This window comes from Triticum aestivum, chromosome 3D, assembly GCF_018294505.1.
Source record: "Triticum aestivum cultivar Chinese Spring chromosome 3D, IWGSC CS RefSeq v2.1, whole genome shotgun sequence".
In the NCBI taxonomy this organism is placed as follows: domain Eukaryota; kingdom Viridiplantae; phylum Streptophyta; class Magnoliopsida; order Poales; family Poaceae; genus Triticum; species Triticum aestivum.
In genome coordinates this window covers 452,860,304-452,875,194 of record NC_057802.1, presented here as the reverse complement: position 1 = coordinate 452,875,194, position 14,891 = coordinate 452,860,304, and the positions used below count along the sequence as shown (strand labels likewise).

General features: G+C 50.5%; 1 protein-coding gene across 1 annotated transcript; it reads right to left on the bottom strand.

Annotated features, from left to right (window-relative positions):
- Window positions 1–299: 299 nt before the first annotated feature.
- LOC123076363 (40S ribosomal protein S26-like) lies at window positions 300–11,031 on the bottom strand. The gene is made up of 7 exons (XM_044498656.1): window positions 10,941–11,031; window positions 10,347–10,468; window positions 10,162–10,254; window positions 10,033–10,062; window positions 2,160–2,214; window positions 1,819–1,955; window positions 300–730 (listed from the first exon to the last, which is right to left on the bottom strand). Exons 1-7 carry the CDS (start codon window positions 11,029–11,031, stop codon window positions 548–550), a joined length of 711 nt encoding a protein of 236 aa, XP_044354591.1. The 3' UTR covers window positions 300–547.
- Between the last annotated feature and the right edge of the window lie 3,860 nt (window positions 11,032–14,891).

Sequence of the window (14,891 nt, the reverse complement as noted above, 5' to 3'; positions counted from 1 at the left end):
GGCGATGAGCAGACAAACTACCATAGTAGGTGCACAACAAATTGGATTGCATGAATAACAGTCACAAAACTAGAACCAGTCCAAATTTGACACTGCATGGTAACTGAAACAAAATCTTTGAAAAACACCAGAGCTATCCACTCATTCAAGGACACAAGCGATGAGAAAAACAGATAGAAACCAACAAGAACAAATGGCGGATGACAAGTGACAATATACATATATATTATAGATAGCAGATATCCATGTTCAAACTTCAAAACCGATGCTCAAAAATAGGTAGATCTCCTACATAAAGATCAACATTTGGTCTCTTAACTGAATCTTCTACGTAGTAGACTGAACAAAAGTAGAGAACTCATCCATTACCTGGACTCTCATGGGTGTTTACCAGGAAAATACCAAAAGAGCAACACATGGTTCACTATAGGCGGTCAAAGTGCAACGAGTAAGATACCATACGGCCATGTAAGACTAGACAGAACAACATACTGGCATCATGCTAGATATTACTAAAGACTGATCAAAAGCAGAGCACTCTAGGAAGCTAATTCTGGGGCCAACCGCCTGCGACGTTGGGAGCTGGAGCACCGGCGCCGAAGCCACCGCCAGCACCACCGCCAGGACCACCAGCGCCGAAACCACCATCAGCACCACCAGGACCACCGCCGACACCACCAGGACCCCTGCCGTCGCCACCAGGACGAGGAGCTTGGCCCTCAGGTCTTGGCTCCTGCAAAATGAAACTAATGTATCAGCCACATGGCTCAACAGCATTATGCCACAAGGTAGGAATCACACAAATAATCATTCACACAAAGGTAGAGTATGGAGTTAAATAATAATTCACACAGCCATGTCTTCTAATCTTCTTACAAGAATGAATTCTTTGACTGTACATAGCAAGCACGGTGTTCGGCCATTCTATAGTATTATTAGAGCGATTAAGATTGCATATATAGTATGATAGCTAAGGGATCATCGAAGCACGCCATTTGTGTGTTTCAAACTTTCAATGCATCAGGGAGAGTACTAATGCAAATACAAGAATAGCTAGACAGTCCAAGCTTTGACAGAAAACAATCTGCACTGGAGCCTTCAAGTACAACGCTGATAGAAAAAATTGAAAAGGCTAAATCTCCCAACAACTGCTTGTTTTCAGCGAAAATGTTTTACGGAACCATGGTTCAGCCGAACCTATGCTCGACACCATTGATTTCTAGACACTATTTATGAGGATCCGTGCATGGTTGATTAAAAAATGCAGTTGGCATGCATGTCTATTCATGAGGATCCATACATGGTTGATTAAAAAATGCAGTTGGCATGCATGTCACAGATCCACATGTAGTAGGATGTTAAATCGTACGGCATAGACCATAGGTTGGGCTGAACCATGGTCCTGAATCACGTCTCTTTCAGCCACGTCTCTCTTGTTTTCAGTACACCACTAGCATGAACAATTCAAATACAAGGCAAACACATGAATAGTAAATACAACACTAACAGTCTAACACTATCTTCATATAAACATTTCACAACCTTAAGGACCAATTCAACCTACACAGGTACTATGTGTTGTAAACGGGACATACATGCAGTGCAAGATATCGAGCCATGTCAGTTACTTCTCACTTAAATAAAACAACATGCTTGACAAGTAATATTCAGCAGTTCACATTTCATCAAGAAGTAGATGTGTGATTGCCAAAAGGTTGGACCCTAAGCACATCCATGCGGATGTTTGCAAGGAAGATACAACTAACTACCAATTGAACATGGAAAATGAGAAAACTCATACGAGTCAAGACAAGGAGCAAGTTCCCTGCGGCGGAATCTTTCCGGTGGTGCGCGGTTCTTGCGGTCCTTACGGGAGCGGACACCGATTTCCTTCTTATGGATGATGCAGCCTATGCACCAGCGCTCCTTGATGTAGATCTTGGGCAGATGGTAACCTGCAAGCAAAACAATTAGTCAATTATGCCACGAACGCACCAAGAGTTCACGCATTTTTCTAACTCACAAGAGGATCAGACAAGACGTGCGATACTAAAATTTCCAAGTTGCAGCCTTGCAAGGCAAAAGTATGATCGGCGATCACAGATCCAACAGTTAGAACCGGGAAGAAGAAGAAATCAAAGGAGGAACCCAGACAGCACCTTCAAGGGCGCACGCCTCCGTGAAATCCCTGATGTTCTCCTTTGCCACGATGTTCTTCACCGTATTTTTTTTTCAAAAAGGGAAGACTCCCCGGCTTCTGCATCAGAACGATGCATACAGCCACATTTATAAATAAATAAAGTAGTTCAACAAGGTCTTGCAGTCTGCAAAAAAAGAAAGGCTGGCTCACAAAAAGCTGAAAAACAAAGAAGGCCCAAAAGCCACAACCGGCTGGCATAAGATAGATAGGTAAACTAATCGCCTATTCTATTACATGACCGCCATCCAAACCGGTTGAAGATATCCCGCGCTACCATCTCCCACCGGACAGATCCAGTAACCAAACGCTCCCTGGCCTCCGTCGGAGTGAGTAAGGACCACATACGGATTAGCGCAGTAACCCGGAATAAAACCTGCAAAAAATGAATAGTTGTTGTTCTATTAAAAGCCAAATCATTTCTGCAGTTCCAAATTGCCCATAACAACGCACATGCTCCTACGCGAATTTGTCTAGCTGTTTCGGACTCTATCCCAACAAGCCACATTCCAAATAACGACCCGACCGAATTCGGAGGAGTAATGTTAAAGGCAATTTGCACCGAGCGCCACAACACCCTCGCCAACGGGCAATCAAAGAAAAGGTGCTTGATAGTTTCATCTCGATCACAGAAACTACACCAAGTAGAGCCTGTCCGGTTGCGCTTAACCAAATTATCTTTCGTTAAGATGACTTGTTTATGTACAAACCACATAAACACTTTGATTTTCAGAGGAACCTTAACTTTCCAAACATGTTTGGAACTAGGAATAACACTAGAATTGATGACATCAATGTACATCGACTTGACTGTGAATTCACCAGATCTAGTAAGTTTCCAACACAACTGATCGGGCTGATGAGTGAGCTGAACCTCCATCAGTCTACTCACCAGATGAATCCAAGCTTCCCATCGGTCACCAACAAGCACCCTCCTAAACTGAATATTAAGGGGAGTGGGCTGCAAACTCGTTGCAACCAGAGCATCATGTCGCTGCACAATACGATACAGCGACGGATACTGAAGCGCCAACGGCGTTCCTCCCAGCCAAGTATCCTCCCAGAAGCGAGTGTTATTGCCATCACTGACAATAAACTTTGTTCTATTAAAGAAAGTAGCTTTGACTCTCATTAGCCCCTTCCAAAAGGGCGAATCAGTCGGTCTGACTGTCACCTGCGACAAAGTCTTAGAGTGCAGATACTTGTTACGAAGAATCTGCGCCCAAGTTGCCTCAGTCTCAGCTGCTAACTTATATAGCCACTTACTGAGAAGGCATCTGTTCTTGACTTCAAGATTCTCAACACCAAGACCCCCTTGGTCTTTTGGTCGGCATATGACATCCCATTTGGCTAAACGGTACTTTTTCTTAAGTTCATCACTCTGCCAGAAGAAACGGGACCGATAGAAGTCCAGCCTTTTCCTAACTCCAACTGGTACTTCAAAGAAGGACAAAAAAAACATAGGCATACTCGTGAGCACCGAATTAATGAGAATCAATCGGCCTCCATACGACATGAGTTTGCCCTTCCAGCAGCTCAGTTTCTTCTCGAACCGATCCTCGATACACTTCCATTCGCTGTTTGTCAACTTACGATGGTGAATGGGGATACCTAGGTAAGTAAACGGAAGTGCTCCCAAATCGCAACCAAACAATTGCTTATATGCATCTTGTTCCTCTTTGGCTCTACCAAAACAGAACAACTCGCTTTTATGGAAGTTAATCTTCAGACCGGTCAATTGCTCGAAAAGGCACAACACCAGCTTCATATTTCTCGCTTTTGCCAAGTCGTGCTCCATAAAGATGATTGTATCATCAGCGTACTGCAGGATCGACACACCACCATCAACTAGATGAGGCACCAAGCCACCCACTTGCTCGGCCTCCTTTGCCCTACCTATCAAGATTGCCAACATGTCAACGACAATGTTGAACAGAATAGGAGACATTGGATCACCTTGTCTCAGGCCCTTGTGTGTCTGGAAATAATGGCCTATATCGTCATTCACTTTAATTCCAACACTCCCTTTTTGCGTGAAAGATTCAACTTGGCGTCGCCAAGCTTCATCAAAACCCTTCATGCGAAGTGCATGTTGAAGGAAAGGCCATTTGACTTTATCGTACGCTTTCTCGAAATCCACCTTAAAAACAACTCCATCAAGTTTTTTCGAGTGAATCTCATGGAGCGTTTCATGTAGGACCACAACCCCTTCGAGGATGTTCCTGTCCGGCATGAAAGCAGTTTGAGCAGGCTGCACCACAGTATGCGCAATCTGCATGAGCCTATTCGTCCCGACCTTGGTAAAAATTTCGAAACTAACATTAAGAAGACAGATAGGCCGGAATTGCTCAATCCTCACTGCCTCTGTCTTCTTGGGAAGAAGGGTTATCGTTCCAAAATTCAGCTGAAAAAGGTGAAGCTGGCCAGAGAATAAATCATTGAACAACGGCAATAGATCTCCTTTAATAATATGCCAACACTTCTTGTAGAACTCTACCGGGAAACCATCCGGGCCAGGAGCCTTATTATTCTTCATCTGAGAAATGGCCTCATACACCTCTTTCTCAGAAAAAGGAGCAGCTAAAATATCATTCTCAACAGCCGTAAGTTGAGGCACATCCTCAATCCTAGACTCATCCAGCGACACACAGTTATCCTCTGGAGGCCCAAACAGCTGCTTGTAATACTCAGTAATATATAGCTTTAAGTTTTCCTGACCAAGAATCGTTCCCTCATCCTGTTCAAGCTGAAAGATCCTCTTCTTTCTATGCTTACCATTGGCGGTCATGTGAAAAAATTGTGTGTTCGCGTCCCCCTGGACAACTCTTCTGACCTTGGCCCGAAGCGCCCACTTTAATTCTTCCTCACGAAGGAGCTCTTTCAGCCTCATCTCCGCGTCTAGCTTGGCATGAAGCTCCGAGGCTGGCAGGATCATGGTTTCGGCTTTTACATCAAGGGACTGAATAAGGGTAAGGAGCTGTTCCTTCTCAATCTTATAAATCCCGCTGAGATGCTTAGCCCACCCACGTAGGAAACTTCTCAAATGCCTAATTTTATTCTGCCAGCGCTCAAGCGCAGTCTTACCTCCTGCATCCTTAGCCCATTCTCTGGCTACGAGATCCAAGAAACCTTCTCTCTCAAAACAAGCAAGCTCGAAAGAAAAAACATTTTTATTTCCCAAATGTGTGGCCTCCCCAGAGTCAAGGAATAAAGGCGTGTGATCAGAAATACCACGTGTAAGTGCCTGGACTGTTACATATGGGAATTTATGCTCCCATTCGACGCTAGCCAGGACTCGATCCAGCTTTTCAAACGTCGGATTTGGCATGGCGTTAGCCCAGGTAAACTTTCTGCCCGAAAGCTCTATCTCACGCAGATCCAAGCTTTCAATGATAGTGTTAAACATGAACGACCATCTGCCGTCAAAATTATCATTATTCTTCTCATCACGCCTTCTGATGATATTGAAATCACCCCCACGAGGATAGGAAGTTGTTCAGAACCGCAAATCCTAACCATATCAGCCAAGAAATCCAGTTTAAGCTCGGGCTGTGCGGCACCATATACCGCCACCAAAGCCCAGTTAAACCCATCGGTCTTCGACCGCACCCTAAACTTTACAGCGAAATCTCCCATGACCACGCTTCGGACTTCTAACGAATCACATCTAACTCCGAGTAAGATCCCACCCGATCTTCCTCTCGGTGGTAGACAATGCCAGTCAAAATCAATACCTCCCGATAAAGTATTGAGAAATTGTGTCGAAAAGTTGGCTCTACCAGTTTCCGACAAAGCGATAAAGTCCAACTTATGCTCAATAGAAGCCTCAGCAAGAAACCTTCTTTTAGCCAAGTCTTTCAGACCTCTGCTATTCCAAAAGATTCCTTTCATATCTCGTCATGGAATTTTTTAGCCGTTCGTATCCGAGAGCTCGTACGCACTGCGGAATCTGGGTAAATCTTCCGCTTCCATTTGTGTTTAGGAATATGTAAACCCTCCAGCTGGTCCGCACAACCAGTCTCAGAGGTGCGCACTTCCACATTGTCCACTCGCTCATCCTCCTCCTTAGGCTCAGGAGACGGATGAGCAAGATCCGCGCACAAATTATCGAGCACCCTGACCCCCAAAGCATCGATATCGGAGTTATTCATGGGTTTAACCGCAGCTAAGTTACGAATCATCTCAAGCGCCCGTTCGGCCTCTAAATCCAGCATATCATTAACCGAGGTTGAAATTTCACTATCATTACTACCTAGTGAAATTCCTAGCTGATTTGCATTATTGATAATCTCATCGTTGGAAAAATGCAAAATAGAATTAGAGGTATTGACCGACATACCAGTAGTGACCTCCACGTCACGAAGCTTGGCCGCCCTCATGGCGCACCGCTGCTGAATGTCGTCCACTTCCGGATGGTCCTGGCGACGGCTACTCAACCGTCGCCCCTCAGAGACCGGATCCGAAATACCACCGAACGCAATCACCTCCTCCCGAGTAGCTCTACTCGAGTGAACCAAGCCGGGGGAGGGTGGAACCTGGACCTCCTGCCCAAGCTCCCCATCCACCCCGGCCCAACAGCCAGCCGGAGGCACCGGCGCCGTAGGCGGGCAGGCCCCCCTGGGCGCCCCGAGAGAAGAGGACCCCGAGAGAAGAGGACCCCGAGGCCACCTGCCCCGAGCCCCCTCCGGAAAGCAACGCCGGCCCGGCGATAGGGGAGGTAGGTGCCGGGGCTAGCAGCCTTGGCCCCCCTCCCGAAGAGTCAATCTCCACCGTCGGGAACTCGACCTCCGCAAGCCCTGATGAGGGCGCCGAGGCCACCTGCCCCAAGCCCCCATCAGCAGATGACGCCGCCGGCTGCAACTGTGGTATCGCGACCGTAGGGGAGGGATCCGAAATCACCATCTCCATACCCCCTCTTGCGAGAACGACCTCCTCCGCCTCATCCCTGACCGAGATTGGCGACGCCCCAAGAAGAGGAACCACAGACTCCTCAAACTCCAAGACCGGTAGCGAGTGCTCGAACACCTCATCAGACTCCACCCGTTCACTCCAAAGTCTCGGGGGTGCAGATGCCGGCTCGAAAGACCCGAATCTGAGAGTAGCCGTAGGCACCGTAGAAGGTGGTACCGTCCCATCCGCAGACACCTGAGAGTCAGCACCCGGCGCAGTGGACAACTCTCGTCCACTGTCAGCAGCTGGTGCCTTCTTAAGTGCCGAACTATCATCACCCTCGTGCATATCAGTATCAGTCCCGTTGGCCGCCTCGGCGAACAGACTCTCATCCTCGAACTCAATGACTAGGTTATAGATGTGGCCTCGATATGCCCACTTAACCACCTCAAGCACGTACTCGATATTCAGCACACGGACCAGTAGACGGGCAATCCCGTGGGCTCTGGTAATGTCCATATCCACTCGCTCTGGTCTGCCCACCATGATACCCAAACTGGCCACGACCCGGGCATCCTGCATCGGCTTGGAGGGAGCCCCAGAGAACCGCAGCCAAACCCGAGTCAGAGGCTTGCCCGTAGGCTCAATCCTCTTCCGCTCGTGAAACTCAAGCACACCATCAGTACCCGGCACCTTGCACATCCCGAAACTCAGAAGTCTCTGAATATCCTCAACTGACGGGAACCCAACCCGAAACAGTTTGTCCTCGATACTAACAAGCTCCCACTGGAAATCACCAGGAGCTAACTCCTTGAGCCTCTGAACAATCTGTGCCTCCGAGACCTCTCCTCTGGTAATTTTGACTAACCCAGTCGTCAAACTCAAGGTCTCGTCAGGAACCTCCATCTCCGTTGGAGATTCAAAGAACGTAAGTTCAGCACAGTACACTCCATACATCATGAGTGATGGTGCCTGATCTCTCAAAAATGGTCAGTCCCCCGAATCATGTGCCGGTTTGCCACAAGTGCCACACAGCTCAGCCACACACTCAGCAATGAAATGTCCCTTGCCACCACACCTATAGCACATCATTTTTTCTTTCTTACGCGCCCACTTGGACGCCCTTTCAGACTCAGCCCTGTCAGTCGCCTCTGCTATCGTGTCAACCCGGACTCTTTTCCGGGAATCTCAGCAAAGGCAAGCGCCGAGACCACCTCCATAGCTTGTCCTGATAGAACCTGCTCCTCAACGGTCCCGTCAACCACCATCTGGTCAACAACAGTCGGCGGTGGCTGTCGTGTGCGGCACCGGCCACCTCGACCCCCACGGCCACCACGATGACCGCGGAACCCACCCCGCTGTCGGTAGCCCGGGCCAGACGCCCCCTCAACAAAGCCTCCTAGGGGCCCCATGAACGGTCGCTCCGCCGTGCCATCGCTCTGCCAAGCATAGCCCCGACCACCGCCCGTCGACGAGGACCCACGGTGCTTACCAAATCCATACGCATCGAAACCATCATCACCCCACTGCCCCCGGGGCGCGGCAGGAACTTGAGGCGGCAGCGGTAGCTGCGCCTGCACCGTCCCGACCCTATTCTGCTGGGGCTTAGCGACGAGGTGAGGCGGTGGGGCCGGCCTCGGCTGCTGCCCGGTCGAGAGCCCCGGCGCAGTCGGCCTTGACACCACGCCACCACGGCCCGCCGCGTTCATCCCGGCCGCTGCCGGCGCCGGATGACGAAAACCCACAGGAGCAGGGGCCGGCGGTCGAGGACCAGGCAAAACTCCACCACGGCCCGTAGCCGAACCAACCGCCGCCACACCTCGACCAGCAGGCAGAATCGATGGAGGTAGCCTTCCATGGCCAGTCCCAGGGTTGAACGACGGCACTGCCCCGCGGCCACTACCCGCGGGCAACGGCAGCGCAGCCCCATTCCCGAAAGCTGGCGGCGGCATGGCGCCACGGCCAGCGCTAGTGCCCTGCGGCGGCTCGGCCTGGACGCGGCCGGTCCCGGACTTCTTCCCCGGCGGCAAGGCACCTCCGCGGCCCGCCATCGCCGCAAGCGGGGGAATACGCCGCGCCCGTCCACTCCCTGCCGATCGAAGGTTCGGACTCCGGCGTCGTAAAACCCTAACCGGCGAAGGCGTGGAACGGAACGACGATCGAACTGGCAAACCTACGTCGCCCACAGAAGCAATCATGACCGGATCCACCTGGGCCGCATACCCAGGCGATTCCGGCCCGACCAGCCCACCCGCAACGCACCGATCCGCTCCCAGGAGAAGCTGGTTTGGCACCGGGTTAGCCTGGGCCTCATACCCAGTTAACCCCGGCCCAACCTGACTCAGCCCAAGAGCACTTTCATTCGGCCTCTCTCAGCCAATTAGCAAATTCAAACGTCGCTGGCGATCGGCAGCGACCCCGAAGCCCGAAAATCCGGGCGAGACAACCGCATGCGCCGCCGGCAGCGATCTGGCCGCCGTCCGGCGATCCTTCTTCTTCTTCCGCTTAACAACGATCCACGACTCCGGCCGAACTAGATCAAAGACAGTGAGATTAGGAAGACTAACCTTCGGTAGAGGGCCCTTCCAAGGCTTGACCGCCGCCGACGACAATCTCCGATAAATTAGACGGCGTACCATCTCCCTTTTGTCGCCCGCGTGTAGCCCGATCCTTGCCGGATCATGGAGAGGCAACACCTCGCCGATGGAAGACGCGACCTCCTCTTCCGTGTATCCGGCATTGAACCAGTCGTTGACGTGGTCGGAGGGAGTCGGCGTCGGCGGTGATGGCGGAGCATCGTCCGCATCCCCTTCCGCGTCCTCCTCGTCAGCGTCCGCAAGCGCCCAAAACCTGCCACCTACCCGCCGTCCCTCGCCGGAGAGGAGAGGCGGCGCGCGTGCGGTCGCCCCACCCGTCGGCATCCCAGGCTAGGATGAACATCCAACACGCCACGTATACCTCTTGATCACCTTGTCCTGAACCATGAAAAGAAATCCCGCCATAATCAACGGACTGATGCGGCGGTTCGTGCACGAGGAGAGAGTTTTGGACTACAGCGGCATGATCCAACTTACCTTGGGGACGCACTTGCCGCAGTTGACGCAGCGGACGAACCTGACGTGGCCGCGGCCATGCTTGTTGCGGCCGCCGTTCCGGCGCTTGAAGGTCTGTGACAATCACACGCAGCGAGGGAAAGGGTTAGACCTGCATTGGATGGCATGCCGGAGTTGAGGTGAAAGCACGGGCGATGGGCTCTTACCATGGCGGCGGCGGCGACGCTCGGGCGAAGGCGCGAAATGTACGGCGCGTGGTCGGCGGCGGCGTCTCCGAGCTCCGAAGTCTCCGGGTCCTTGTAAGGGTTTCGGTCCAGCCAGCTGTGGTCTTTATATAGTCAGTGGCGGGACCAAATGGCATCGGAGCTGTTCGTTGCTGGATCGACGGTCCACGTTGCTAGCGGGCAGCAGGTGGGTCTAATCGAAGGCGTATTTACTGCCTTTCCGCTTTGGCACTCGTCAACCGCTTCAAACTGCGCTTGGAGTAATGGATACGGGATTTATACCAAACCTGTTTCCACTAATCACGTTTAGGATTCTAACCACCTAAAACTATGTTTGGTTGGTCCACCAAATCTCGGGATAAGGAAAACTTGGTTTCCCATAAACCAGAAAAATGAGTATTTGGAAAAACCACTAATCGTCGTTTTTCTACAAACCAGCTTAGTTTATTGTTCGTTTCAATCGGAGACTGTAGCTTCGATGAGACCTACGCTGAGTGGGTAGCGTGTAAGTACGTGTACTATGGCAAGGAAAGCCCCGTTCAGGTGCCGTGGTTGCTGCTCCTCGGTGAGGATAACATCGGCGCCGTGGTTGCAAATCCAGCACGCTGGTGCCGCCGGCGAGCCCACAATTCTTACTGTCACTGAAGCAGCAGCTGAGGCAGGCCATGGCCTGACCTCTTCAAGGAGAAGCTACTCGAGCTCTGTCCCATGCTTACGCCGTTCTACAGCCTCGATAACACTAACACCTACCTCGCCGGAGCCGGCCTCTGGCGCGCTCTTTTGCGTCGTGTAGATCAGTTGATGAAACGATCGGCGTGCGACACACACATATATGAAATCGCATCACAGGCCAATGGAGTGCAGCACGGTGGGGTTGATGGCAGTGATGGGGCCGCCGAAGACGAGGTTGTGGCCGCCGACGAACCCGGCGTCCCGGCCTGGTCGGACGCGCGGCTTCCGTCACGTCGACCGCGCGGCTTCGGTCACGTCGACCGCGCGTAGCACCTTTCCACGCACCGTGTCTCCGTCTCCTCGGCGCTCAAGGCCACCACGACGCAGCTCGGTGGCATGGCGCATGAGGTCCCGTGGCCGCGCGCACCAGGCCCAGCAGGGCAGCATCGGCCAGCAATTTGATGGACATGGCGTGGTCGAGCGTCCAGCTCCGTGTCCGTGAAAGGCCCGTCGGAAGCACCACGAACTGTGATGTGGGGGCGCGGTGCCTCCCCTCTTGCCTCTCATGTGAACGGCTTGGAATCGTTCTCTCAAGGTTGAGGATGACCCGAAAGAGACGCCAAACAAAGTATTCTATAAACCAGCTTTATCAAAATAACAACTTAAAACTGGTTTTCCTAAAAATACTCTTAAAACTAGTTTTACTAAAACTTGTTCCAAATAGTAGTTATCCAAACAACCACTTATTCCATGGAGGGACCTATGGCATCCAAGCTGTTCGCTCGTTGATCGACGGTCCATGTTGTGACCGGGCTGCAGATGAGGTCTAATCGAAGGCGTATTCACTGCCTTTCCGCTTTGGCACTCGTCAACCGCTTGTTTCACGTAATGGCGGTAGACACTCCCTCTTATTTATTTTTTGCGGGGAAGACACTCACTCTTATTAGCAGGACTCGTTTCCCTTTACTAGCTTGTAAACATGGTTAACTCGTTAGGGCATCTTCAACATTGATCCTTAAACTGCCGCCTTCATTCGGACCAGGCAGTCCGGACGTGATTTGTTATCTAACATGGTACCTTATCGGTCCACGGACCGATCAGGACGTTCATTTCCCAACAAATCGGAGGCAAACCAAGGGGGCTTTGTGGGTATTCCGAGTGCTGCCACGCACACGTTCACCACTTTGGACCCACCCAAACCATCTCTCTCCTTCGTGCCTTTTCTCGTGCGAAGTAGTTGCCATGCATTTATGTCGGTCAGGGCCACTCCTAAGCGCCAGCGCCACATTCATGCTGGCCCAGAGCGGACGCGGCCTCTCACTGGAGCCGTCTGTGCCACGTGTCCTGGTGTACGCATCATCTCTCCGCATGCAAACACTGCCGTCCATCCACCTGCTGGCATTAAACAAGCATGGTTGTCGAGAAATCAACTCCGTTGTCCGGCATGCAAACGCCACCCGTCCGTCCGCCTGCCCAACATTTGAGAGCTTGCCACTTGGCCTGGCCAACGCCCGAATACAGGTTGGCTTGCCGACTAGCTCTCCCGAGGGCAATGATGCCGACACGACGATGGACGAGGCGGTGCCACTGCCCTCCCGGTCGATGTCGGCATCACCTTGGAGTAGGCTGATACGTCCCCAACGCTATATTTACATCATTTTTTATGTTTTTAGCCTAATATTTATTTATACTAACCTATTAATTCAGTGTCAAAGGCGAGAACCAAAAGTCGAGAACACATAAATGCTTTTGGCACCTGGAGCAGCAAGAGGATTTCTCGATATGCTTGGCTTAGTTGATTGCATGCATTGTCAATGGAAGAACTACCGGTAGGTTTGAGTGGGAAATACCACGGTCACACCAAAGGTGCCACCATCATACTTGAATTAATGGCATTAAAAGACTTGTAAAATTTTCAGGCTTTCTTGGCAAGCCATGGTCCTACTCACAACGACATCATTGTACTTCAACGATCACCTCATGTAAGAGACTTTGTGATGGGGATGTTAGGGCGTGCTACTACACCAGTAGCGTGAACGACTACACCATGGGGTACTAATGCACTATCTTAACGGTGGTATGTATTCTTGGTGGACAGGTCTATGAATATTATTCCCAATTCCTAACGTAACAAAAGATGTCTGATACGTCTCAAAAGTATACTTTTTCTATGTTTATGCTCTTTATACCCTTATTACATAGTTTTGGCACTTTTTATATAATTTTATTGGGCTAACCTGTTAATTTAGTGCCTAGTGCGAGTTGTTGTTTTTGGACTTCGCATAAATAATATTTTTCAAAGATCAAAAAAATAAATTAAAACTATGTCGTGAAAATTGCCAAAGAGCCGCCGGGGGGAGCTCCTAGGCTCCCACACAACCTAGGGTTGGGCCATGACCCCCTATGGCAGATCTCCACCGCCTATTGGTTCTTGTGCCTTTATATACATGAGAAAAGCCCATAAATATTTACCGAGGAAATTTTCTGTCACCACCACCACACATTCGGAGGCGATCCAATCCGGTGGCCATTTCCGTACTCTGTCGGAGGGGGGCTTCGCCGCCGAAGCTATCTTCATCAATCTCATTGCTCTGATGACCATGTGTGACTAGTCCTCCTAGGACTATGGGTCCATAAAAGTAGCTACGTGGTATCGTCTCTCCCTTATCCTTCAATACAAAGATCACATGAGTTGTGTAAACCCTTTGCCCATGTTGAACCACCCCTTACTTATGGAGGACCGGTTCCCTCCACTCATTTGAATCATGTTGGTCATCCTCCTAAGTTTGTGAAAAATGAGGATTTTGCCTCTTGGGTCTACCGTTTTAAACGTCATTTAAATCATAGTTCTACTAATCTTTGGAGAATTATTGAGCAAGGCTTCTACCTGCATGACCCAAGCAACCTCAGTCCTAGAGAAGCCGCGGATCATCAATTCAACGAGTCCACTCTCTTCATTATCCAAGATACAACTCCACCCGAAGATATTGCGCATCGCCGACCCTTCACTGTGGCCAAGAAAGCATGGCAACATGTTGTTTCCATTTACAAGGGAAGTGCAAGCATTCAACGCTCCAACTATGAAGTGGTGCAAGATGAAGCCGATGAGTTTGCAATGAATGAAGATGAAGAACCTCGTGAGATTTACCGGAGATTAACCACTCTCGCGGTCTCACTCCGAGATCATGGGAGCAAAGATACGGATGACAATTGGATCAAGTGCAAGTTTCTCAAGGCCATGATCCTTACCATAAGGCCATGTCCTCCGTCATCCGTCAAAGGCCGGACTTTCACGCGTTGTCCTCAAGTGAAGTATTGGATGAGTTTGTTGCAATGAGGATCTTGGACAAGACCGCCGACAATGCGGTGTTGCGTTCGCAACGAGCAAAGAATCCCAACCTTGCTTTGAAGGCCAAGGCTAGTGTGGAAGAAGAGGGTGAAGAGGAAGAAGAGGAGTGTTGCCCCGAAGATACCAAGTATGCTTATCATGAGCACATGGCTCTTGCTTCACGATAATTTTGGAGCAAGAAGAACTCAAGGCCCAACTTCAACAAGAACAACTCAAGTGGAGCCCGGGTCAATCAACGTGTGAGGACATGCTATAATTGTGGCAATGTGAGCCATTTTGTTGCGGAGTGCCCATACAAGAAGAGGGAAGACAATGGTGGCAAGCTTATCCGAAAAGACAAGGCCAAGTCCTTCCCCAACAAGAACAACTTCACTAAGAAGACTCCTCCCAAGGGGTTGGTGGCACAAGAAGAGTACATTGAGGATGATGATGATGAAGACGGTGAGACGGTTGCCATGGCCTCCGTTGCCATTGCAACAACTCCACGGGTGTCCCTCTTCGACTCA

Bases quoted from the DNA above. Each gene is read 5' to 3' on its own strand.
- LOC123076363 (XM_044498656.1), bottom strand. From the start codon at position 11,031: ATGGCCTGCCTCAGCTGCTGCTTCAGTGACAGTAAGAATTGTGGGCTC. The intron at 10,063-10,161 runs GTAAGTTGGATC...TTCATGGTTCAG, and splicing joins GCGGCAAGTGCGTCCCCAAG to GACAAGGTGATCAAGAGGTA. The intron at 2,215-10,032 runs GTTGGATGTTCA...AATACGGTGAAG, and splicing joins TCAAGAGGTATACGTGGCGT to AACATCGTGGCAAAGGAGAA.